Source organism: Tasmannia lanceolata, unplaced genomic scaffold (genome assembly GCF_043159265.1).
Source record: "Tasmannia lanceolata isolate RefF3 unplaced genomic scaffold, GAP_Taslan_0.1 ptg000023l, whole genome shotgun sequence".
NCBI lineage: Eukaryota > Viridiplantae > Streptophyta > Magnoliopsida > Canellales > Winteraceae > Tasmannia > Tasmannia lanceolata.
Genome location: NW_027518700.1, coordinates 8,967,509 through 8,994,586, shown reverse-complemented (window position 1 = coordinate 8,994,586; position 27,078 = coordinate 8,967,509). Strand labels below are relative to the sequence as shown.

Here is a 27,078-nt window from a genome sequence, read left to right as displayed (position 1 = left end):
AGGTGGCATACTTGTAAATAAGGAGACAAAATGGGTAAAATTGGAATAACGTGTTTTAAACGTTTTTTTTTTTTTTTTTTTTTTTTTTTTTTTTTTTTTTTTTTTAAGTTTTAAATGGCGTTTTAAACGCCAAGGCTTCTAAACGTGTGTTTTAAAAAAAAAAAACACTGTTTAAAACGGCATTTTGCTAACTATGATATGAACAGAGTACCCTGAACCTTGAATTCAATCGTCATAAAGAGAAGTGTTACTCCTTGTCAAGACTATGAGAACATCTCCAAGAATTTCTCTCTACTCATCTTTTACTGCCACAATCTCCAACTAGTTCTCTCTGCTCATCTTTTACTACCACAATCTCCAACTATTTCGCTCTGGTCATCATTTACTACCACAATCATATCTCTAACACCATTGTTTATCTTGTCGGCTAACTTCAGACTAACCTGCTTGATGCTACCGTATTCCTTGCAATGATAACATTGTACAACCTTCAACTGCATTTTCCTAATCCCTAGTTAGACAACCTTCTTCTTTAATTTTCATTGAGAACAACTAGTTCATGCTCTTGACTCTCATCAAGAATAGGTTTTTTCTATATCTCATTATATAAGAGCGACTCCTTGGCCTCCTTTACCCTCACCGTATCCTTACGATAAAACAGAGTCGTTATTTGGTGGTCATATGAATTAAGCATACGAGCCTTGTCTTCTTCCTTCAACTTTTGATCAATCTTGTAGAGTTGATCCACAAGTCCATTGAGCAAAGTTATATGTTAGAAGATTCTTGCCTTCTTGCATCTTTAGTCCGTACAACAGTTGCTTCACATATTTGATCCAAGTCTAGCATAAAAGAAGAAACTTTTACAACTAGGGTTTGTTTGGATGCATTAAAAAGTGGGAAGATAAAAGAAAAAGTACATATTTTTCAATTACAATCTATATTTGGTTGCCACTTAGTATTTATATGACAGTCCTTTGGCTGTAAATTTTCCAAATGCAAGCCGTTTTGCACTGTTCAACTTTCCTCCCAAATCAAGAGAAAAGGGAAAGTAAAGAAATAGGAATCCACAATCCTTTCGCTCTACTTCTATATGAGTACATCCAAGCGGACCCCTAGGAAATCATCTACAACTTTTCTTTTCTTTTTTAAGTACATACCTAAAATAAAATCTGCTCTTCAAGGTAAAGTAGCCAATTCTATATCATACTTCTTCATGATTGGGGTGTAATCTTTGCCACAAATTTCAGCAGTTCCTTCGTCTTCGCTTGCTGTTGAATCTGAAAGTACAAGAGTTCTTCCACTTGCTGTTGAATCTACATCGATGTCCCTCCGCACAAGTGAACCTGCTTCCAGTTGTTGAAATGGGTTTGGAGGTGGTGCGATGAGTTCTGCTTCTCCCTCCAAGATCTTCACCACACTACTCATGAGAGGTCTCGCATCAGGCGAGAACTGAACACACCATAGAGCAACCATGCACATTTTCTCAGCCTTCTCTCTATCCTTCTCCTTGATTCCGCAATGTGTCATCATCTCCCCCAATTCGCCTTTTCAAACTTGTGCCAAACCCATCTTGGAAACCACTGTTTGCTTTCAGTCAGATTATCATCCATGTGCTTCCTCCTCCCAAGAATCTCAAACAAAAGAATCCCAAAGCTGTAAACATCACATTTGTGAGTTATCGGGCCTGGCGTATATAGTTCTGGCGCAGCATAACCGGGAGTTCCTTTGAAATGGCTCATTGGAACATGAGTATTTTCTCTATCACAGAGCTTAGCCAATCCAAAGTCAGCCACCTTTGGATTGAAATTTGCATCTAGAAGAACATTTCTAGGCTTTATGTCATAGTGAATGATCCTTTGTTGGCACTCTTCATGTAAGTATGCAATTCCCCTAGCTACACCAATTGCTATCTCATACAGCTTTTCCCACTCAATTTTCCTTTCCTCACTAAACAACAACTTGTCTAGAGATCCATTCTCCACGAACTCATACACAAGTGCTTTGATGGTGGCATCAAAGCAGAATCCAAGGAGTCTTACCAGATTGATATGATGAACTCTTCCTATTGTACCCACTTCTGCCATGAATTGCCCTTCAACTCCCTTACCAGTTTTCTGTTGAGAACCCTAACAGCCACCAGAACTCCGTTGGGGAGCTTCCCTTTATAAACATCTCCATAACCACCCGAACCCAATTTCACAGCACAATTTCTAGTGAAACTCTCTAGTTGGTCAGCTGAAAATCTGATGGGTCTTTCTCTCACCATGCCTTTGATAAACCTCTCAATCGTCCCTGTTTCAATTTGTCCGTCTAGTAAAGCCGTGTGATAACTTTGCTCAGATGAAATTGGGGTTGGGACCTCAATGACATGCCCAACAGTTGGGTCCGATAAAATTGGATCCGATAAAGTTGGCTCCGATGGGGTCGTCGGGAGGCTGGAATAATTATAATTTTTTTTCTGTTATTGCATTTCCTGCCTTTCTTAGACAATTGATTATCATGAAGATAACTGCAAATATGGCCACCGTGCTCACTACTTGTATTACTGCAAAATTTTCAAAACTTGATCATGAGAAGTCTGGCCATCTGGAAGGTTCTGAGTTGGGGCCCACCTAGGTATGGGACTTGGTGGGACCAATCCTGGTATGGGACAAGTTTAAAGGGCCTAGCCAAACTCGTTCCATCAGGTTTGACAGACCCAGCTTCATATGGGACAGGTTTAAAGGACCAAGCCTAGCGCTATGGGTGCAACTCGGGTCCACTCGGGTTGAGCTTTTGCTAAAAAAATGAAGAGGAATCAACCTGAACCCAACCCGATTTTAAGGTAAAAGCTTAACATGAATTCCCAAAAATCGACCCAAGTTGTACCCCTACCTAGCGCGTTCCACTAGGTATGACAATATGCTAAAAGCGTTAGAGCTGATGGAACACATTAGGCTAGGCCCTTTAAACCTGTCCCATACCAGGCTCAGTCCCACCCAGTCCCATACCTAGGGTGGGCCCCCACTCAGGACCCTAACACCATAAAAAAATACATTCAGGTTAGAGTCCAAATTGAGCTTCAGGATCTTACCGATTGTTGGGATAAGGATTGGTTTACCCGTAACCAAAAGAAACCACCACATAGGTGGTGGGCCCCCCAACAAGCTAAATGGATAAATCCAATTAGTTATCATGAGATATTAGAACTCTCGTTTTGGCTTATCTTGATAAGCAATTAGAGTTGGACTTGGGTGAGATTCTTAGACTCATATCTAGAGAAGGAGCCTTATAGCCCCGGACTACTATTATATATAAGTAGTCGATATCTCTAGAAAAGAATCATATCATGAGACCCAATCTCTCCTCCTTCTCTTTCCTAAGTTTCGTTCTCTCTCTCCCTACTCTCTCTAGAGCCATCATCCGTAGGCTCTCGGATTTGTGATCGTGAAGAACGAATGAGCGACTCTAGTAGCCTCTTCTACGACATACAATGAGATCGTTACCGGATCGATTGCGGTATCAACGGGCTCGTAACATCAAGTCAAGATCCTCACTTTCGAGTTTGAGTTGTGCAAATAAGATATGACTCGCTAACCCTCTGTGTACAAGATGGTTAGTGATTGCTTATTTTTTATATAACCGATGATGACGACTGTTAAAAATTTCATTACTCCAGGAATCTCGTCTGATGAACTACTTGCATTGTTAGAGAAAGAATTAAAACTTTTACGGCATGACATATCTGGATATTGCGATAAATGATCACAAAAGATGACGATGAAGACGGAAATGAACAACTAGTACAAGTTTATGATTATTCTTGATAGGACATTGATGCTGGGAGGATTAGAATTTTGGATTGAAGTTGAGTTTGTTACTTACGGTGTATATATAAGGAGGTCTTATTTGAAAGTTGCAGGCCAGTAACAAAAATTAGACGACTTTTATAATAAGATCTGAAGTCCTAAATAAGATTTTAAACTCCTACCACTAAAGGACGCACATGCAAAACGAGAATGCCGGCTTCCCAAAGGAAAATAAGGAACAGGATTGGTCTTGTGAGGTATTTTATGTTAGTGTTTTAATATAAAATCTGATTTTAAAAAGTGGCTGCTAGGAAAACAGGATTTCGTTTGAGAAACAAATGAAAAGACGAAAACACAGTGTGTGTCTTTATTTTCCAAATGAAATCCCGTTTTCAAAGTGTTTTCCTTTTTAGTATCATTTGAAAAGTTGGGCCTTTCCAATCGAAATTTAGGCGTAAATTCAGGTCTGAGATGACTCAAAAGTCAAAACTGCACCCAAATTGCAGTTTGGGTTTACATCAAAACCCAATATTTTTCTGTGTTTTCCCCTTGTCTGGCTGGTAGTTGTTTGTATGTACTTGGAGCCTTTTCCCTGGCTGCTTCCTTTCTCCCACCTCAAAAAGAAGAAAAAAGGTCACTCTTCACTCCTCTAATGCTGGGTCCACACGGTTGGGATTTGGTAGAGAGCACAACTTTTCAATAAGTTAGGTGTGGATATATTGAGTGGGTCTGTGTAATGTTTTAATAATCGATTGAGGAGGTTATTGTCTTTTCATCTTTGCAAAGTGTATGTATCTTGGGATTTGCTAGGCAATTTCTTGGGCTAGCTTTTGCATCAGAGAACAGCCATGTAGGCTCACTTTTTAGCAGATTTTGTCTTATTCTTTTAATAAGTCTGAGGTGTCTGTTCTGTCATTCAAAAGTCAACCTCGAAATGGCTTTCCGTAAAATTGCCATGCAAATATTTAACTTAATGTCTGTTCTTGTACAAACTCTTACGATTCACCAGTCATAAAATTAAGAAATCGAGTATACGGGTTGACAACTATGACCATATTTTAATGACAACCATGAACCATTTAAACAATCATATACTTCAAGGAAGACACATGGAAACTCATAGTATCTGGGGGTCCAACAATAGCATTCCCATGAGATGCAAATGCTTCGAAATGCTAGTGGCAATTAAGAACAAAAGCATGACAGTAATCCAAGCACAGTATTCTCGTATTGTGCGAACCTACGCTTTAGTGATAACAAACTTGTTGTGTTTGCATGCATCTGCAACAGATTAGAAATGTTACTATACAAAGACATGAATCACCCAAAAGAGAATAGACAATAAATGTACTAGAAAATTCAGAACATAAAGAGAGAGAAGAAACTAATTAGGATTCAAGACAAAATGTGTATACATGAACAGAGAAGAAGGCTAGTGACCGAATGTTATCTCCACAATAGTCGTCGCATGGATCCGAGTCCTGATCGATTATAATTTTGGGGGTGGGAATTGTATCAGTCCCATTAGAACATCCACCCTATTAATCCAACCAGTAAAACTAGTTTATATACAAGTCTTAATCAATGACCATGAAGCAACAGCTGACTTGTACGTCAAAAATGGTTGGGGATACTAAATACAGCTTGTGGAATGTTCACAGGTGCAGATAAAGACCAAACAAAAGCAACTTTAGAGTCAACATCAAGTGGCTACCAAACCTAGATAGAAATTGGATTATGACAATGAGGGGTTCAAGTAAGAGAGGTTCCACACTTCAGCAAAAAAATGCAAAACAGAGAAGAAACTAAAACAATAGAAGCATCCTCCTACAATAGATTCAGTGTACAGGGGAAATGAAAAGGAAAAACCAAAGAATAGTTTCGCAAAAATAGTGAAATCAGAGGAAAGAATCAATGAGCAACATTTCGAGAACCACCATCTATATGCAACTCTCTCAATGTTGAACATGGTACGACGATAGGCCTGTTGACACACACCCTTAAAACGTAGTAAACAAAAAAAAATGCAAAAAGTATCTTAAATATAAGAAGCCCAAAAGTAGGTCGAGTAAAACTGTAAAAGTGATTAGAAAGAACAAAAAAGAACAGAGAGCACTCAGCCCAGTCCCACTCTGTTGAAAAGCATGCCCATGTCAGTATCCACATAACAGGTCATCAGCTATATATCATAAGCATGAATTTCAAGTTTACAGTGTAGACTAGGTTTTCTTCAATCTCATAATGCATAGGTGAAGCCCAAAGGCATCTTGTAGGATAAAATGATGCCATAGCAGGAAACTTATCTTGGTACAAGACTAAATCTATGGGTGTCAACGGATCAACTTCGGATCGGATCCACCTATGTCTCAGTCACGATCTATTCAAATCCTTTATCGGTCAGATCGGATTTGGAGTGTTCCTCGGATCCTACTTACCGTGTCCTGGTCATGATCTATTTCAAATCGGACAGTCCATCGGAGAGTCCTAGTAGGTCCTACTTACATTGTAGACAATTAAAACGATAAAAAGAAGTTATAATGTTTAGTCAACTATGAGTAAATCACTGTCGTTGACTGGATCAAAAGTTATGTAATAGCTCCCAAATGACTCAGGGCCTTAGTACTTGTGCAATGATGGAAATCCATGAACAGAGTTGTTCGTCAAATGAAATCCAAACAAGTCTTATGAATACAAAAATGAATAAAATGATGGAGGAAGAGGAAGAGATGTATCAATCGACGAAAAGAGAGGAAACAGAAAAGTGAATCACGAAATTTCATCAATCTGAAATTTATTTGCTTTTACAGAAGAAATACCCTGCATATTACATATGTTATTACATACTTTATCATTCAAAAAAATGTTATTACAAACTTTATAAGGGTATTTTTGTAAAAAAAAAACTTCGGATCTTGACTATCCATTGGATTTTCTTTGCATGTCTGGATCCGATTTTAAAAAATTTCAGATCTTATGATGAGGATCCAAAACACGTCCATGGATCTTTCTAGTATGCCCATATCCTGTCCATTAAAGTTCGGATTCGAAGGATCCATTGGACCATCTTGATCCATTGACACCCCTAAATAAATGCACCAATTCTTTTCAGTCACAAAAGAGGCGGTTTTACAAGAAAAACAGATTGGCAAACTCACAAATGTAAGAAAAGAAGAGGATTCAAATACAGTTGGGTCTCTAATAACTAATGCAATATAAGATATAAGAGACTATATTCTTAGGTAATGCTGTTCAAAATATATACCATATGCAAGTACATATTGTATGCAGGTGCATAGGAAACGTTCTTCCTAACTGGGATTCCTATTCGGGGCACATTTGGATTATTGGAATTAAGAATCATAACTGGGATTCCTATTCCGTCTTCCTGGATTTTGGCATTTGGGTCTAGACCTGGCAAAAAGTGACCCGGACCCGCAGGTCCACCCGGCCCTTCGCGGGCGCCCGTAGCGAAGTGCAAAAGGTTTTATTTTGGAATTTTTTTTTCCGTAATTGTAATAACTTTTTACTTTTTCTATGTATTTTTTTCCGTCATTGTCATAACTTTTCGTTTTTCTATGTAATTTTTTCCGTAATTGTCATATTTTAGAACATCTTTTCGGTTTTTTTCCCTTAATTTTTCTACTTTGGTTCCATTTTTCGGTAATTTCTCATTTAAAATTTAGTACCCCATGATTATTATTTATTGCTAGCCACCTTTTCACAAATCGTACTTTTGCCAGATCTTTGCAGTTTGAACCACGCGACAATAAGACAAATCTCTCGAACAGTCAACATAAATGGTTGGCGAAGGTGGCTAGCAAATCCCTCCACAAATAAAAAAAATCTTAAAAAATATGTCAAATATCCGGGTGATCAGCGGGTCGACCCGGCCCCGGGTCCAAACTTAGTGACCCGTAAAATTTTCCGGGTCATTTTGACCTGGCCTGTTTGACCCGGACCCGGACCCGTACGGGCCGGGTCCAAACCGGCCCGGCCCGCCCGTTTGCCAGGTCTATTTGGGTCTAACACATTAGTGGAATGGGAAGTGCTAGGCGGAATTAATACCTGAATTGCGGGAGAAAAAAAATAAGCGCACGACAGATGGCAGCTGAGAAGGCAGATATGTCAATTTGTTCCATTTCTTGTTTCTCCACGTACACATCTCACGTGACAGATAAGCTCAAAATATAAATAGAGAAAAAAAGATAAATTCGCCTCACTTAGGATACTTCGCCCCCTCTTAAGGTAATTTGACGTTAACGAGGAGGGCGCATTATCCTACAGCGGGGGCGAAAAAATCATGTCCCAAAAAAAAACTCCTCCCTGGAACAAAACTAGACCTCCGAATCTACACAGAATCCATTCCCAAATCCTCTTTTTCCCAACTCTTTTCATTCATTTCAGTGTATTTTGATTTCAATTCTACAACCCACAAGGCCTCTGTTATGCAAGTAAGATTCAATATTCTTCTCAATTGAAAGATAAATCCTAATCTAACAATTATTTTTTGTTTTATAAAAATGTAATGCTATATGATCTAGATTGTTTCTTGAATAGTCTGGCAAGTTATTGGGTTTTGTTGAATTTTCTTACCCTTTTCCCCTATCTATAGATTCCTTTCTTTTCTTGTCTCAGATAATTATAAACCCTATTGCCTTGTTTGGATGGCAATAAAGCATTTTTTATGGGAAACTTTTTCTTGGGAAAATTTTTTATTTCCACAATTTGGAGAGAAATGATATAATTATGGTCAATTTAGAGGGGTTTTATCATAAATTGAAAGTCCCTTTAAGGAAAAATTGATTAGGGTTGGTTCAAGTAATCTTGTTTTTGTGAGTAAAAAAAAAAAAAGTAAGAAATTTTAGAGATATTTTTCCTTCCAAAGTTTTCCATCAAATTCTTGCAATCCAAACATGGCCTGAATTTTGTGATTTGATTGTCTAGTATATCTGGTTGGCTAATTTGAAATGGAAGTGAATGTGGGGCGTTTGAAATAAAGGGGGTTTGTGGTTTTTTAGATTGCTTGAAGTGGAGTAATGAGTTTGAATTTGGGAATTTGGCGCTTGTTTGACTCTTGTAGCACATCTGTTACTTATTTGGTATTCTTTCCTTGTCATTGGGTCCATCCTGAAAGTGCAAGAATTTGGGGCATTTGTTGATAATACTATTGACAATAGTTGTTTTTGTTTTAATGATTGTTCTTCAATATCGAGAATAATTATAATAGAATTTTTTTTGGGGAAATCCTGAGTCTTTCCTTTGATGATTAACTACAGTTAAGGGACAGTACATGTTAATTTGAGAAAACAAGTTTACTTTTCATGACCTTGCCTGTTGATTGAGCCAAGAAGCACTACTCAATAATACGAAGAAAGGAGTTAGTTTAGTTCAACCAGTCAAAAAAAAAAACCTAGTTTAGTTCTCTGTAGTCAGCTATTATGATATAGTTTCTGGTGTTTAGTTGATATGTAGCCAAGACAAAACTCTTGGGCACAATGAGAACATCACAAACTCAAGAGTATCAATGAAAGAAGCACACAAGTAAATGAGGAGATTTTCTATGATAAAATTTTCTACTGACAATGTCCTTTTTTTTTTTCACTAGAGCTATTCTACTTTGATGAACATTATCTGCGATGATTTAATCATCGATGAACGATACCTACTGTATTTGTACCAGCCTGAGTACCCATGCTCCTAATATCTAGACTTCATGTTCTCCTCTCTGGACATAGCTGCATATTAAAGAAAGCATCATATGATATTGAATTCTTCATTCTTGTCATTTGGGTTTGTTTCAATTTTCCAAACAAAATAGGTGAAAGTATCCAACAAATTCACTGACCAGCTAACTTGCTACGCTAATTTGATATGCTCAAGAATAACAATTATCACCTCTACCAAATTAATTCCACAAACCAATGTCCATATCTGTAAACTGATTATGAAGGCTGGTTTTGCTTTCAGCAACTGTCGGAGAAACTAAGACAAAGTCTTTTAAATAAGTACTTTTCGGCATATGCACGTTACCCTTGCAAAAACAACATAGTACCACTTGACTTGGTTGTTAGAGAAACTAAGACAAAGTCTTTTGAATAAGTACTTGCCGGCATTTGCACATTACCCTTTCAAAAACCCCATAGTACCACTTGACTTGGTTCCATGATCCACGTCTATTATTGAAGGATTCCCTAAAACCTATCCAACTCAAGCTTCCCAACAATCTTGATTGATCCCACTATTAGAAAGTGATTCACCAAACCGGTTACTTGTTCCACCATCAAGATAACAGCCTATGCAACATTTTTTCCGACCAGGTTAAACATGAAGTAGAGAAATTAAACAAAACAACAAAAAATACTGTCAAAGATCACAACTAAGAAGAAAGAGCTATCATTTCTTCAATTCTCAAAACTTAAAATTGGAATAGCTGGAAATCCCTCAAAACATTATATATATATATATATATATATATATATATATATATATATATATATATATATATATATATATATAGATAGAGAGAGAGAGAGAGAGAGAGAGAGAGAGAGAGAGAAATGAGAGAACATTTCCTACACACTTGTGTAGGTAAGTTACCTACACACTACCTTAAAATACAGTGGGGGCCCACATTGTTTGGGTGATCCAAACCATTCATTTGAATGATCCTCACATAGATAGGGTGTCCACAAAAAATAAGATCCATAGGATCATCCTAACCATTCAAACTATGGAGGCAAAAAATAGACTAATTTGTGAAGGTTTATACACGTCCATTTTCCCTCCACAAATCGTAGGGTTGGGATGATCCTATGGGTCTGATTTTTTGTGGACACCCTATCTATGTGAGGACCATTCAAATGAATTGTTTGGATCACCCAAACAATGTGGGCCCCCACTGTATTTTAAGGTAGTGTGTAGGTAACTTACCTACACAAGTGTGTAGGAAATGTTCTCTCATATATATATATATATATATATATATATATATAGGGAAATGTTTTCAGCACTACTGTATTTTGATGAGGGCACTCCTCACTTTATTAAAAGTACGGTATAGCCCGCACCATAGGATGATCCAAACCGTCCATTAGATGGGCCACAGCCTAAATAGGTTGTGCCCCAAAAATTATTTCCATAGGTTGATCCTAATCCTCTATAGATCGGAGGGTTAGGATCAACCTATGGAAATGATTTTTGGGACACAACCTATTTAGGCTGTGGCCCATCTAATGGATGGTTTGGATCATCCTATGGTGTGGGCCATACCGTACTTTTAATAAAGTGGGAGTGCCCTCATCAAAATACAGTAGTGCTTATAACATTTCCCTATATATACTATAAACAACCCTAATACCAACTTCTAATCTCAACCCTTCATTAACATCTGTCTTTATATAACACCTTTTAATTGTGTAAGATTTTATTAATAAAAGAAGAACATATTATCAAGCTGGTCGCAAAGGAGGGAAAAAAAATGAAAAACAAGCAACAATACTGCACAAATGATAGATCTTTATCAGGAAAACCTCACTAACTATGATAGTCACAAGCAAGGTTTTAAATTTCGGTTTCAGTAGGCACAAAAACATTCAGTTGGAAATTTCTGCGGAAGTCCCGTAAAATCACAAAAACATATGAAAATATATTTAAATGATAGAATTTTAGGATGAAACTTCAGGAGATGTTTGAATAAGCACGAATATACACTTAGAAACTTCCACATAATCAAGATAACTATCCATAATGGTTTAATAACATTGAACACTTAGTTACATTCGATGTCGTGCATGCCTGATAATTTAGTGCATGCCCAATTTCACATGTAATTCATAAAAATAGTTATACATTATAAATACACCACATTTCACATGCAATTCATAATAAAATAAGGGCAGTGATAAATCGACCCCCAAATATCTTAAATCGACCCCCTATGTGTCTTTCTCTCTCCTCTGGGTTAGAGAGAGAAAGAGGAGAGAGATAGACACATAGGGGGTCGATTTAAGATATTTGGGGGGTCGATTTATCACTCCACTAAAATAATTATGTAATACGTTCTGATATAGTGTACCACTAATGCACTTATGATTTTAGTTTTGGCATGCATTTCGACTTTGGTATTGTTTTGGTGGGGATGAAAACGGAAACATTTCGGTTGTTTTGTGTCGGCTTTGGTGGAGCTTAAAAACCATGGTCATAGGATACCCCCCTCGTGAGCAAGAGTCAGCCACAAAGTTTGTTGCTCTTTGAATATGACGAATTAAGACCCCACAGTTCTCTATACCAAGGTTGCCAGAGCGGGAATCGAAAGCGGGATTCGAAGCAGAATTCGAAGGCTCCCGCAATGGTCGGAAGCGGGAAATCATGAAGTCGCTAGAGAGTCGCTGGAGAGCCACCGGAGATTCGTCGGGGAGTTGCTGGAGAATCGCAGGGAATCGTTGGGGAGTTGGGAATCGCCAAGGAATCTCCGGGGAATCGCCAGAAAATCGTGTTTCACCTAACATTAAACCGCGGTTCCCAAAAGTGGGAATCGGGTTTCCAGCGAATCCAAACCGGGATTCCCAGTTTTTGGGGATTCGAGAAGATTCCCGTTTCGGATTCGCGAACCGGGGAATCACGGTTCCCCAATCCCAGGGAAGAATCCTACTTCCTTGCTCTATACAATCCAAAATCTCCTCAATATCACCCGCTAATCTCCTATGGTGTTGAGCCCTGGGCTTCATCCATTCGGTTACATTGCCAAAATCCACTTCCACCATTAGAGGAACATGAAACACCAATATCATAAAGTTTGATATTTTCTTGAGAGAAAAACTTCCAACCTTGGTAGAGTTCTTGAAAACTATGGTACCAGAGAAATATCATTTTTGTCACACAAAGCTGATCCCAAAAAAGCTTTCAATGGTAGCAGGTCTCGGGTTGCCGCTACTTTTTATTTTTTGAAAAGCACGGGTTGCCGATACTTGTCCTGTCAAAGTTTATCTTGATGAATCCAGAAGTAGGAGGCGACCATTGAGGAGCTGGATTATCAACCACAACAATGCTAGATTGAATATATTCCCACGATCTCTGGATCCCAAAATTTGGAACACCGCTAAAAGGATTATTAGCGGAGTTCACGTGATAACCAAACCAATTATAGCACTTCTCAAAGCGATTTCAAAATGCATTTCTTGTGGGAGGAAAGGGTGGAGTGGAAGATATTAAAGCACCTTATCAATTGGGAAGTGGTTTGCACTTCTCAAAGCGTATGTAGGTTCATTCCTGATGCAGGAGCTTGCCCTTGGAGTGATCACATCAACCTTTATATCTCCCCAGCATAGGTATTTACACATGTAGTGGTAGTTTGGTAATTTTGTGGTCTTTCCATTTTTTTAGTCATTTGCCACTAAGTAAAGGTAGCTTAGTCATTTTGCTATTCTTAGAGGTCATTTTAGTCATTTGACCTTAGATGGGGGTGTTTTTTGTCTTTTTACATTGTAAGGGCCTATAAAAGCCCATTTTCCCACTATTTGTGTAGATTTTTGAGACTTGTGTTTGAAATTGAATTAGAGAGGACTTTAGCCCTAATTGGGGGTTTTGGGAGGGAAAACCTCTTTTTCAAAGAGGAATTTCTAGCATGCACGATTTGTCCATTGAAGGAAGAGGATTTCTTTGAGTTTGAGATTTAAGTTTCTTTTTTCTTCAAGTTCCAAATACCTTGGATTGCAAGGAATTCAGTCGGCCTTGTATCTTGGTGTCTCCACGCCAAGATCTTCAATAGTTCAGATCCATTTTTTTAATGGTTAGGATCCTTTTTGTTTTTTTGAATGGTTCGGATCCAATTCATCATAGAAGAACATGGAATCTTTTCAATTTGTTGAAGAATTCATGGAATCTCAAAAAACGTCAATGGAATCTTTTTGTCATGAGTTACAAATAAGAAGCAGAAACTTCTATCCGATGGCTCTCTTTTGCAAGTCTATGGAATTTTCAAATTCCTGGATCTCATGGTTGTTCTTCAGAGGCTTCCTGGGGTTTCAATAGGATGATTTTTCAGAGCATGACCTTGGATTGGCGTTGCCCATAAACATCACACTAGTCCAGGATTGCATTGCCATCTTTCCAGTCTCCTTGTTATTCAGGAGTCAGGACAGATTTGCCTTATTTTGAGTTTCCTTTGACGTTGCTTGTATCAGTGACCCGCCCGCCTATTCGATCACATTCACTGATGCTTCAAGCATCGGGCGAGACCCCCGGAGGACACTTTACTTAGTAGGTTGGTGGGGAACTTAAGGACTAATTCTTTCAAAAAGAGGAGTTTGATGTAGGAGCATTATATCATGGAGTCATCTTTCAGCCTTTATATTTCCCTAGCATAGGTTTATTGCATTTGTTCGTTTATACATGGGGTGGTAGTTTGGTAATTTTGTGGTCCTTTTCATGTTTTTTGATGGTGGAATGAGGAGGTCCAAAAGGCGATTAGGTCTAAAAGAGAGTGTTATAAATGTTTGTGTAAGTGTAGAAATGAGGAGAACATTGAGACGTATAAATTGAAAATTATCAAAGATGAGAATCAACGATTGTTAGTAAAAGAAAACAAGGTTAAAAAGAGGTGGAGAAGTTACTTCGATAAGTTGTTTATAACCCGTGGCGAATTTGGGAGAAGTTGATAACGCTTTTGATGATACAAATCGGAGGTTTGCTCATAGAATCCAAACATCAGAGGTAAGAGTAGCTATGAAAGAGATGAAATTAGGTAAGGCTATAGGGCCTGACGGTATTCCTATTGAGACTTGGAGATGCTTGCGTGAGGTGGGTTTAGTTTGGTTAACTAGATTATTTAACAATATTTTGAAGACTAAGAAGATGCCTGATGAGTGGAGGAAGAGTACATTAGTACCTATTTATAAGAATAAAGGGGATATCCAGAGTTGCACCAATTACAGAGGAATTAAGCTAATGAGTCACACCATGAAGCTTTGGGAGAGGGTGATTGAGCATAGACTAATGAAAGAGACTAAGGTGTCAGAGAATCAGTTTGGCTTCATGCCTGAACGATCGACTATGGAAGCTATCTTCTTGATTAGGTGGTTAATGGGGAGATTTAGAGAAAATAAAAAGGACCTTCATATGGTTTTCATTGATTTGGAGAAAGTGTATGATAGGGTTCCCATGAGTGTTATGTGGTGGGTCTTTAAAGGGAAAAAAGTGCCTACTAAATATGTTGATATGATTAAGGATATGTACGATGGAGCAGTAATTAGTGTCAGAACTACGGATGGCACGTCTAGTGAGTTTCCAATTACAATAGGACTGCACCAAGGATCAGCTCTAAGCCCTTATCTTTTTACTCTAGTTATGGATGAACTTACGGAGGGTATCCAGGACGAGGTGCCTCGGTGTATGTTATTTGCAAATGACATAGTATTAATTGATGAAGCCAAAACAGGAGTTAATACTAAGTTAGAATTATGGAGAACTACTTTGGGATCCAAAGGTTTTAGACTGAGCAGGACTAAGACAGAATATATGGAGTGCAACTTTAGTAATGTAAGGAGGCGGGGCGAGGATGTAGTAAATATGACTGGACAGGAGGTAACTAAGAGGGATATTTTTCGCTATCTTGGTCCAATCCTGTTTGTTAACCACAGAAAAAGAGCAGGTTGGCTGAAGTGGAAGCATGTTTCAGGATCTCAGTGCGATTGTAAAATACCTACCAAGTTGAAGGGAAAGTTTTATAAGACAACTGTGAGGCCAGCCATGCTGTACGGCTTAGAATGATGGGCCACCAAGAAGCAACATGTGCATAAGATGACTGTAGTAGAGATGCGAATGCTTAGATGGATGTGCGGCCACAAAAGGTTAGATCGAATTAAAAATGAAGACATCCGTAAAAAGGTGGGGGTGGCACCAATTGAGGAGAAAGCACCGCGTTAGATGGTTTGGGCATATCCAACTTAGGCCTTTGGATGCTCCAGTGAGAAGAAGTGACTCGTGCCAAGTTGATGGAGTAAAAAGAGACGGGGGCAGACTGAAAACAACTTGGGTAGAAACAGTGAGGAAAGACTTGAGGGCTAGAAACATAACAGAGAACATGACCCTGGATAGGATAGAATGGAAGAAAATGATCCATGTAGACGAACCCAACTAGTGTCAGGATTAGACTTAGTCAAGTTGAGCCGGGTAGATCCTTTCACCTTCTTCATGAAAATTTTATAAAGGATTCATTAGCCGACCCCAACTAGTTTGGGACAAAGGCTTAGTTGAGTTGAGTTGCCACTGAGTAAAGGTAACTTAGTCATTTTGCTATTCTTGGAGGTCATTTTAGTCATTTAACCTTAGATGAGGGTGTTTTTTATCTTTTTACATTGTAAGGGCCTATATATAAAAGCCCATTTCCTGTGGTTATCGTGGTTATCATGCTCTGCCTCTTCCACTATGGGGAGGTGAAATAGTTTTTCAACCACTGGATCATTTACTGCCTATTAAGTATAGCCGACCTGGATAAAGGCATCCAGATCAAAAAATGGCGGAAAAGGTGCAGGATTGGCGGTGTCCCTATTGCCTCTACCACAACTTCGGTTGGCGGAATAGGTGCTCACAAGCCACAGCGAACTCGATCCCCTCACCTGTTAAGCATTTGGTGGGGGTGGGGGGGGGGGGGGGGGGAGGCCCAAAGGGAAATCTAATTCAGATAAAGGTAATAGATCCGGAGCCTAGTCTTGCTCTCCCTGTCAGTGCCTTAACTTCAGATGGCGGGATAAATACCGATGGTGTCATCGGGCCAGAAACCCCTCAAAATGGGTACACCGCGCTAGCTCTACTCCTCGGATAGAGTCCAATTGTGGTGAGGATGATCGTTGGCCTGATTCTGGCAAAATTTATCAACACAAGAGTTCAGGGAGTCTTTTTTTATCTATCTCGGATAGGGAAGTGGATGTACGAATGGATACCCTAAAAGCTTGCCTAATAGGGGAAAAGAAAAATCATAATGGGACCTTGCAGGAGCTTTGGAAATGGGCACAAAAGCCCTGGGATATTCCATCCTTATAATGTCCTTCTTTATTGGCGAAGAACGAAGTTCTTTTTATGTTTGAAACAGAATCATAGGCTTCACAGATCCTCGCTAAGGGACCTGAGGCCTTGGGTAATTGCTTGCTCTCCCTCTCACCGTGGAAAAGGGAGTTTATTCAAGGCGAGGAAGCTCACTGTGTTCACTTTTATGGCATCCCATTGCATGCTTGGGCTGTTTCAACGGTGGAGGCTATAGGGGGCCTTTTTGGTAAGGTTGTAGAAACCAAGATGGAAGGCAACCACTAGAATTGTATGAGTTTGTCTTGGCCAAAATCCTAACCCCCGGTTGGCATCTTCCCAGGTCCTGTTTTAAAATCAGGATCCTAGACCAGACCTATACCATTGGGGTTGATCTTCAGGGAAATAAAACTTCTGTTTGTTCCCCTGATTCCTTTACCTCCTTGTGCCTTCCTGGATCGGGTATCTGCTCGCCGGCCGAACGATCTCTGGCGAATCCGGGGTGAGTTCCTGGTGAGTCTTCGGATCCTGTTTTGAATTCAAATTTCAAATTTAACCAATCAAATCTTCCGGTTATGCCGCCCAAGGATTTGACTATGGTACGCCTCGAAAAAGGTGTGGTGGGACCTAAAAAGAGGAATTTAGGTCAATCTTGCCTATCCTTGGCAGGTCCTGAGCCAGCTAAACCAAAATACCTTGCCCCTAGGCAGAAGGTTGCCTGGCTGGATTCACCCATCAAGAATACCAAGACAGCTGGCCTTCATCCAAAAGCAAGGAACACCTTTGATTTTCGAGCCCCTGGCGGCTCTCGTGTCAGTTTAAACCTCTTGGCCAGGGTACCAAGATCAAAAGAACATTTTCTTATGAATATATTGGAGAATCTTGTGGTCACAAATGTAGGGTCAAGGAAAAAAACAGCAGATTGGTAAATCTTCTAAAATTTTATTCCAAATCTGGTAGGATTGGCTCTGTTTATGGCTAATCTAGTAGCTTTGGCTTCTGGATGGTTGTAGATATTGGCTTTACGGGGTTGGAGGGGGTCGGTTGTCTAGTATCTATCTTAGACGGGAGGTCATAGTGTATACAGTGTATGCGGGTGTATTCACTATCTTATCTCTTCTTGGTTGTTGGGAAGTGGGTTATTCGCTTCGCGTCTCTTCAATACTTCTCTGTTCCAACGCTCTTTTCTAGGAGCGGATGTTTCAAGGCCTTGAAATTGGCATTAAAAGGTACATCTCGTCAAATATCTTGAAGAGGCACAAAAGCCACAAGAAAGACTTCATCGGATTCTCCTGGTTATATTTGTCTCCACCACTAACAAAGGAGGAATGGAAAATCTTGGTGATTCAGGAGAATCTTCTTCTTGTCCTGGAGGACATCGTAGAAGGCTATTCATGGAAATCATGGTTTTAGAAAATCTCCTTAAGAGGATGAGATCGATGGTCTATGATGAAGAGCGGGCTTCCATCAATGCCCCAACCCACAAAGAATTGTCGGGAGATCTTCGTGTGTACTAGAATTTATTCAAGCTAGAGTCTCAAGACATGCCATTCACTTAGTATAGCCTCTGTGGGTTTACCTCGATCAAAGACACACAGTCACCGTTGCACAAACACCCTTTCTTTTGAGAGGAGGCATAACTGGGAGGCTACTAAGGCGGTGGGTATCCGGCTGGTGGAAGAAAGGATTACGAGCAGAAAAAATCCTAGATCCCTGGTCAGATTCCAGAGGACCTTCTCCTTGATCTACCGGACTCCCAAATCTAGTATATCATGGAGGAGTTGGAAAAGTGTTCGGCTTAGGCGACTTGTCTAAAAGTACAAACTGAATGACTATCTAGATGGTGATGACAAGTCTGTTTTGATGAATGCCTTGCCTTCCTCTTGATTTGCAGAGATTGGAGCGGGACCTCAAGAAATAAAGGATTTTGGTGAGGCTTCTAAAGGCTTTAGTAGGGGTTGACGCTAGGAGTGGATTATCTTCTAAGGGCTTTGAGAAAGAATCGAATCTTAGGTTTGAGTGGCGAGTAATCTCTGCCCATAGCTGGGTGCAGAAAGGAAGGGTCTCGACATCGCAAATCTGACACTTTTTGCTGGATCTGACTTAATCAAGGCTATTGGGTAATGTAAGGGGTAATGGGTTTTCTTTTGAGCCAAGGAGATTGCTCCTGGGCAACTCATACTGTGTAAATCTAGTGGGACTACTGGTCCTCATTGTAATTTTGCTAGTATGAATATATTTGTCATTTTTCAAAAAAAAAAAATGGCCATTTCCCTACCATTTGTGTATATTTTCCTACCATTTGTGTATATTTTGTAGACTTGAATTTGAAATTGAATAGAGAGGAGTTTAGCCCTAATTGGGGTTTTGGGAGGGAAAACCTCTTTTACAAAGAGGAATTTCTAGCATACATGATTCGTCCACTGAAGGAAGGGGATTTCTTTGAGTTTGAGACATAGATTTCTTCTTCTTCTTCAAGTTCCAAAGACCTTGAATTGCAAGGAATTCAGTCGGCCTTGTATCTTGGTTTTTCCACGCCAAGGTAATCAATAGTTCGGATCCAATTCATCAAAGAAGAACATGAAATCTTTGCAATTTGTTGCAGAATTCATGGAATCTGGAAAATCTGAATTGCTTCCTCCCTTTTGAGCTAACCTACTGTCATGATTTACAAATAAGGAGCAGAAACTTTGTTCCTATGGCTCTCCTTTCCAAGTCTCTGGAATTTGCAATTTCGTGGATCTCATGGTAGTTCTCTGAAATTCTTAAAATTCTGTTAGTAATTTCGTGTTTCTATCCTTCATTTGACAGATCAGTGGATGGATGCTTGCCTAGTAGAAATAGCAACCATATACATTTGGACTTGAGTCACTGGAAGCTTGCAAGTTCAGATCTGCTAGCTATTCTTCTTCTTCCCTTTAAGATCTGGTCAGTAGTGAGATTCGGTCCTGGAATGCATAACAAATTGGAGGTCCTTTATTAGTCAAGGATACTAATTGTCTTGAATCGCATTTGTTGCCATCTATATTGATCGATTACCTCTGGTTCGATGATTGCTCAGACTCATGAATGGTTAGGTGTGGATAATGAAGGTCCTTGGCGAAGTGTTTAGGTGATTCAGATAGTATGTGAGCACCTCTTTGAAGGTTCCAGTGGGTCTCTTAGCTTTTTTCTCTTGGCATTAGAATCTGTTTCTTTGCCTTTAGTATGAATATATTTGTCATTTTTCAAAAAGAAAAACAAAAGATGATTGCTTAGACACCTTAGATCTGTATGAAAACTTTACTCTAAAAATCTGCACTCAATGGAAAAGAACCACAATGGTTGCCTGGAGCAGAAATTCCAAGCGAAGTTGAAATCATCTTGCACCGCAATAATGCGAAGGGGATTAACACATTGAACATCATATTTTCCTAAGCCAAAACCTGTTGAAATTGGAACCAGACAGGTCAGAAGTATCTCTGACCATATTGTTTAAATAATGCCTGTCTGTTGCTGATGGACGTTCATGTTCTTAGCTTAAAAGAATGAAGCTAGTGGCCGCTTGTAGCTGACTCTAAAATACTTACTCTCTAAAATACTTCCTCAAAGACGATCTCGATCATTCGAGAACATGCAAGCGAAGTTGGAATCATCTTGCACCGCAATAATGCGAAGGGGATTAACACATTGAACATCATATTTTCCTAAGCCAGAACCTGTTGAAATTGGAACCAGACAGGTCAGAAGTATCTCTGACCATATTGTTTAAATAATGCCTGCCTGTTGCTGATGGACATTCATGTTCTTAGCTTAAAAGAATGAAGCTAGTGGCCGCTTGTAGCTGACTCTAAAATACTTACTCTGTAAAATACTTCCTCAAAGACGATCTCAATCACTCGAGAACATGTCTTGTAATTAACAGTTCCAAGTTGAGGTTGTTGGACCTTTCCATAACACTCATACTTGACTTTTTGTTTTAGTTCCACTGGAGTGTTTAAGCTTGCCCTTCATGGCTTGGGATTAGGCTTAGTGCTACTCCAAAACGTGTTTGCAAACTGGTCCACTCCACTGACATGGAGTTGGCACTCCTCAGCAAATTTTAGACCTTGTTAAGTAGAGTTTTGATTCTGAGTAATTCTCTTATGGTCCATTGGATTTGTTAGAAGGATGACCTTCTATCCAAAATTGTTAGAACCACTAAATTACATCTTGTGGTTCATTGGTGAGGTGTGATGTGCCATTTTCGTGACATGTTAATCCTGAATTCGTTTCTGTTTGGTACTACAACATATAGAAAGAACATATCAGAATCTAGTGGCTTCTCTAGCTGGACTCATCACAAGTTACATTGGATCAGCTAGGAGAGTCGATAGTCCTCATTTATCCAATTCTAAAATGCAAAAACTGTCTTAGAAATTGGACTAATCCCATAAATCCTATGGTTGCACAACTTTCTTTCGTTTTTTTTAAAATGAAACAGAACTTTCATTCCTACCCATTGTTACCCGAGCTGACCTTACAAAGTCCGAACATTGTTTCCACAATTTCACCTGCATCAGTTCCTTTGCACGCCACTTTGCTAATCCACACCACACTCATGATTTATCATAGCCATGATTATCAAAACAAATCCTAGGAAGGAACTTCATCTGACGCCAAACATGATGTATTCTCCAACCCAAAGAAAAGAAAAGAAAAAATGAACTCATATCTGATGAAATGAAGCAATGAAAAGATCATTCTTGAAGGTTCAAATGTATAGAACAAGGGAATAAATATTTTTTTTTCTTTGAACAATTCGGAAATTTATTCCTAAGAAATAAACAAACCAGAACAGAAGGATAGCTGAGCTTGTCACCAAAAAAGGCAATCAAAACATGAAAAACAAAAGAATCATCATAAATACAAAATTACAGATCAGCATCCTCATCCAAAGGAGGGACTCTAACAGCAATTGTCAATCAAAATTTACTAACACCTCTCTTATGTAAAAATCAGCCTCTCCATTTGGCCGCTCGTTTTGCATGCTGGAATGTGACTGGAACTCCCGCCACTAAATCAAGACACACCTCAATCGAATCTTCCAGCGGCTAAGAATAGAGCTTGCCTCCATTCATCTGCCAAACAACATTGATGAAATCCCCCTCAATGATAAAGGACCTCCGAATGACTTCACAAAGGGAAACAACCTCCGGCTTGATCTACATGCTTTGTACACCTTCCCACAATTTCTTGTTTCAACGCCACAAAATTCACAATTCTCAAATTTGTTGAAAGCATACTCTCTTATCATTATTAAAATTGTCTCTACCTCATTTGTTTGTGAATCGAAGTCAAATCTTATCCAATTCCAGAGCAAATCTGCTGGCTCTTTAATTCTATCCAATTCCGATAAATATGCTTACTCATGTAAGTCTCCATTACAGGTTTTCTATTTAACCATGTTTTTCATTGCAAAGGTGATCTAGTCACTTCAAGGGTGTAAGTAAAGGCCTTTAAAGTTTGAGGGTATGAATGGAGGTCATGGATTTGTTCTCAATCATTATCATGGAAATAATACTGGAAGAACCAGATTTATGTTAATCTCTTCAATCGATTGGTTTGAGAAAGCCAAAGGTAACTTATGCTTAAGGATTGGAACTTGGGAGATGGAACACTAGATTTATGTTAATCTCTTCCCTTAACTGTAACAGGCAAGTAATATTAGTTTTTTATTTCTAAATCCAAAATTAGGCTTAAAACTATGGATGATGCACGAGTCACTTTGGCATTGTTGACTATCGTGTCATTCAAAATGTTTTTTTATACAGATTTTAGGTTCTCCGTACTTTGTTTACTCAAGCATGTTACTTGATTTGTATTAGTTATGTCTTTACTTTCTAAATTGAGAGAATGATTGCCTCCTTTGTGTATTCGATCATCCATTGTCCTAAGCAGTGATTGAAATTTCAAAATATTGTTTGATTGTAGCTTTAGACTCTCAGAATTCCTGATGAACAAAATTTGATTGTTGCTCTAGACTCTCAAAAATCCTGTTGAACAAACATGATCAACTTTTCACTCAACACTCGGTTGTAGTTATATTTTGGCACAACAAATAGTTTAGCCAACATATATTTTTTCGTTTTTGTGTGTGTGATTACGGAATATCACCTGTTAATGGGGTTTCTGGTTGATATCATGTCCAGGTATTTATATGACATGGCAAGCAAGGTAACAAGCACGCTTTCTTCCATGAAATATGCTATATAGATAGGCTCATCATGGCATCAGACACTTTTAACAAGTTGGAAATCCTATCTAATTCTTTCAGTTTGGAGCATGATCATGTGAATATTAACTGGGAAGATGTCACATGTTCCATCTGTTTGGATTTTCCTCACAATGGAGTTCTTCTTCTTTGCACTTCATATGAGAAAGGATGTCAACCATACATGTGCGACACCGACCAAATGCACTCAAATTGTCTTGAACGGTTCAAAAGTTCACATGGAATGTCAACAGCTTCAGAATCAACATCTGAGGAAGGCAATCAATTGATGGCAATAAACCCTAGTGTACGACCAGCATGCCCATTGTGTAGAGGAGAAGTTACGGGATGGCTTGTTGTTGAAAAGGCTCGTGTGCATTTAGATGCGAAAAAACGGTGTTGCCAAGGTGAAAATTGTTCTTATTTCGGAAACTATTCCGAGCTTCAAAAGCATGCTAAGTTGAAGCATCCACATGCTCGGCCATCAGAAATAGATCCAGCTCGGCAACTCGATTGGGAAAATTTTCAACAGTCCACGGAGATTATTGATGTTTTGAGTACCATTCATTCAGAGGTACCACATGGGGTGGTGCTAGGGGATTATGTCATCGAGTACGCAGGAGAAGACATGGGAGATGAGTATGAGGATTTCCCTGGGGATGACGGCAACTGGTGGACGTCTTGTATTTTGTATCAGGTATTTGATAACTTAAGGGCATCAAGAAACCGGCGAAGGTCCAGGGTTGCCGAAACAAGGAGAGGGCGTCAGCGTTCAAGCTATGATGCTTCAAATTTAGATGATGGTTCTGTGAGTTCTGTAGACATTAGAGAGTATAGATATAGATTTGATGGGACCCATGATGAGTTTGTGACTAGAGGGGATGCTAATGTGACTAGAGGGGATGCTACTAGGGAGAGCTCTAGTCACCGCAGGTCAGTTTTGATGTGCCATGTTGGTTTTCTTCAGAAAGTCCTCACCGTTCACTTAAGTCATCACTATTTACTTAAAAGAACATATTTAAATGATCTGCATTACCTTCAATCATTTAGACTTGAATGAAACCTCAAGTCTTGACCTTTTTGCTTTGAGCCAAAACATACAAATATGCCCTAGGGCATTAGTTTCCATTTGTAGCATTTATGATTTCTTAAGACATTCTTTTCCTCCTATTGGTGGCAAAATTTGTAGTAACACTTTTTAATGTGAAAAGGAAGGTGGTTTTCTCAATATAAATACTGGTTGAGAAGTTGCTCACTCTGGATAGGCCACAAACCTGACTTTTGCTTGTTTGATGCGAATCGTTGGTCATTTTTGTAGGCCACAATCTATTTGCAGGACACCAATCCGATGGCTTTGTTCATCCGATTGATGTAGTTTTTGGTCCATTGCCATTTCTCTGGACTGGTTTAGGTTACGCTACTTGTGTACTTTTGAAGGTTATATGAAAGTCACTAGTCCTCCCAATTTCAAATGCATTTGTTTAAAATATTTGGGGATATTTTTTATAACGTTCTATACTGGGTCTTCTTAGCTTATTGATTACTCCTTTTTGTGTTGTTAATTTGCAGTTCTCGGAGACGCCGTTCTCGTTTCCACGATCACTAGGTATCATTTGTATGATTGTTTTTTGTTTTCTTTCCTTTCCTTTTTCTTTACTTTTTTCTTTTTAGTTTTTTTAGGCTTCTGTTTCTTTTGCCTTCGTGGTGAAACAATGTCAAAATGTCAGCTTAAAGTAAACATGTCAAAACATCAGCTTAAAGTAAACATGTCAAAAGTATGCTTTGATATGATATGCTACGTCCATGAACTGCTATTTAAATAGTATTTATCGTCATTACAATCTAATTGTTTTTTTAATGGCTCATTACGATCTAATTGTTTCATGTGAAATGATGATTTACTGCATATAATCATCATGAGAACTCTCAAGATAAGTATCAATTACATGTTTTCTCTATAATTACTAGACCTGGAAGAAGATTGCACATTGTTGATCACGTTATTTATTCAAGTATTTCATTCTAATTCTTGTCCACCAATGAGATGGGACATCAAAATGTGATCATGGAGAAATTTAGTCTGTGTGAAATGAAATGGTTATCCTCCCAGTTCACTGCCTTACAAACTTCACTCGCTTTTACCCACAAAACAAAATTTGAAGAGGGTCCTTTTATATCTTCTCTGGTTTATCTGGTTCTGCATTATGCAAGTGAAAAGGCTATGGTTTCTATTGAGTACCCCAAGAATTCTACCCCTTGAGCTTTTGGAGTTATATGATCAAGATAGTTAAAATACAACTATCTCTGGAAATAACTAATATATTGATGCAGATATGGGAGGTGGGGAAGTTTGAGTGTCCTTTTGCCATTCAGTCTTGCTCTTGATAGATGTCGTTTTGGACTATTATTTTCTGACTTCAGTTTTTCAAGCATTTCATTGGAAGCCACAAGTATTTAAGTGATCAAAAGAATTCCTAAATGAGACGCTTCTAGTTGATACTGATGACTTCTATTTGCGAGGTTAAAGAATGGTGAATATCGGGATTACGTAGGTGGCGTGGTGAATTATGAGAAAGGTAGCTCTTGTTCCAGTGGCCTTAGATTGCTCGAGTTTCTCTCTGCGGTGCGTGGTTATGTGAGTAAGACATTAGCTTCAGTATCACAGTGCGGTTCAAAAGTTTCATAGCAGAATGACAATTTCATTGGCAGGTGACATGAGAAGAATACTGTTCAAGGCTTCAAACAAGAATTACTTTCTTTTTTCATGCTTTGAATGTTTTTTGGATTGGAAACAAAGCCTCATATCATCATTATATGTTTGCATTCCTTTAGGCTCCGTTTCTTTTGACGTAAAAATGGACGTAAAAGTTGTCTTATGTTCATTTTTACAACATAAAACAAATTTTATGTCCATTTTTACATCGAAAGAGACAGAGCCGTAATTAATGTTAATGCTCTTGGGTTTTTTTTTCTGTACAACACATGGTAGCTTGTTTGCTTTAGTTCATGCATTCCCCAATGAAACATGTTAAGCAAATCATAAGCTCATAGCAAAAAATCTAAGCCCCTGCTTGTTTTGGATTTTGAGAACCGATTGTGAGTCCAAGACTGATTAGTGGACGTAAAAGGTCCTTTTCGGTTTTAGATTGTGCCAATCGATTGAGCCCCAGCCCCAAACCGATTATTTGAGTTCAAAAATCAGTTTTGGACTCATACTGACTGATAAATAAATCTTTGGCCAACATTGCCCCCTTGTGATTGCCCACTACTAAATCCACAGTTGAGCAAGAATGGGCAATATTGTCAGCTTTTCTCCACTTTAGTTGCAGTTTTTACATTCATAGGAGTGTATGACCTGGCTTAAATGTTGAACTACTTAGTCTAATTTGTACTATGATTTTCTGTGATTCTAATTTGGCTGGAATCTATGTTGATAGATGAAGTGTGTGTGTGTGTGTGTGTGTGTGTGTGTGTGTGTGTGTGTGTGCTGGACTCGAACAAAATAGTAGTGAGTGTTAAGACTTCCTGCCTCCGGCACTGGTTCCAACTGATTAACTTAACAAAATGAAAGAAGATAGCAAGTTTTGATTCTGACCTACATGGACCGTTTGCCGGGTTGGAGGGAGGGAGGGAGAGTTGTCCGTTAGAAAATTGGGAAGGAATAGGGGGGAGCAAGTAGGGCTTGGTTGGGTCGGGGTGAGTCCTACCCGAGGACCAAAAATCTCAACCCTAAGCCAACCCACTCCGAGCCTTGTGTCCAGGAGGGTCAACCTAACCCAACTTGCCTTTAAATCTCTCAACCCAAATCTAACATGATTTTCCAAATTGCATTGGGTGGGGTTGGAACGAATTGGGTTGGGTTAGACAGGACAAAAACAGAAAAAATTACCCAAAAAAAAATAATCTCATAATCCTAGGGCCGTTTGGATACTCAGATTTTAGAATCCAGGTTTTTAGTTTGAAAACAATGTAAAAGATGGTTCATGAGGTGACAGCATTTCTTGGATTTTAAGTAAGGAACCGTTTGGATACGGGGATTTT

The 27,078-nt window shown here is 38.9% G+C and overlaps 1 protein-coding gene and 1 pseudogene across 5 annotated transcripts; one reads left to right on the top strand and one right to left on the bottom strand.

Annotated features, from left to right (window-relative positions):
* Window positions 1-911: 911 nt before the first annotated feature.
* On the bottom strand, window positions 912-12,550 carry LOC143855738 (rust resistance kinase Lr10-like; annotated as a pseudogene).
* On the top strand, window positions 8,079-26,016 carry LOC143856713 (uncharacterized). 5 transcript variants are annotated; one of them, XM_077366988.1, is made up of 6 exons: window positions 8,079-8,239; window positions 22,976-23,000; window positions 23,101-23,970; window positions 24,356-24,474; window positions 24,607-24,643; window positions 25,565-26,016. In XM_077366988.1, exons 2-4 carry the CDS (start codon window positions 22,984-22,986, stop codon window positions 24,405-24,407), a joined length of 939 nt encoding a protein of 312 aa, XP_077223103.1. In that variant the 5' UTR covers window positions 8,079-8,239; window positions 22,976-22,983; the 3' UTR covers window positions 24,408-24,474; window positions 24,607-24,643; window positions 25,565-26,016. The 5 variants fall into 5 exon arrangements, with proteins under 5 accessions (XP_077223103.1, XP_077223099.1, XP_077223100.1 ...); XM_077366984.1 differs by having other exon boundaries at window positions 8,082-8,239; window positions 22,976-23,970; XM_077366985.1 differs by having other exon boundaries at window positions 8,082-8,239; window positions 22,976-23,970; window positions 25,558-26,016.
* Window positions 26,017-27,078: the final 1,062 nt, after the last annotated feature.

Bases quoted from the DNA above. Each gene is read 5' to 3' on its own strand.
- LOC143856713 (XM_077366984.1), top strand. From the start codon at position 23,051: ATGGCATCAGACACTTTTAACAAGTTGGAAATCCTATCTAATTCTTTC. The intron at 23,971-24,355 runs GTCAGTTTTGAT...TCATTTTTGTAG, and splicing joins GAGAGCTCTAGTCACCGCAG to GCCACAATCTATTTGCAGGA.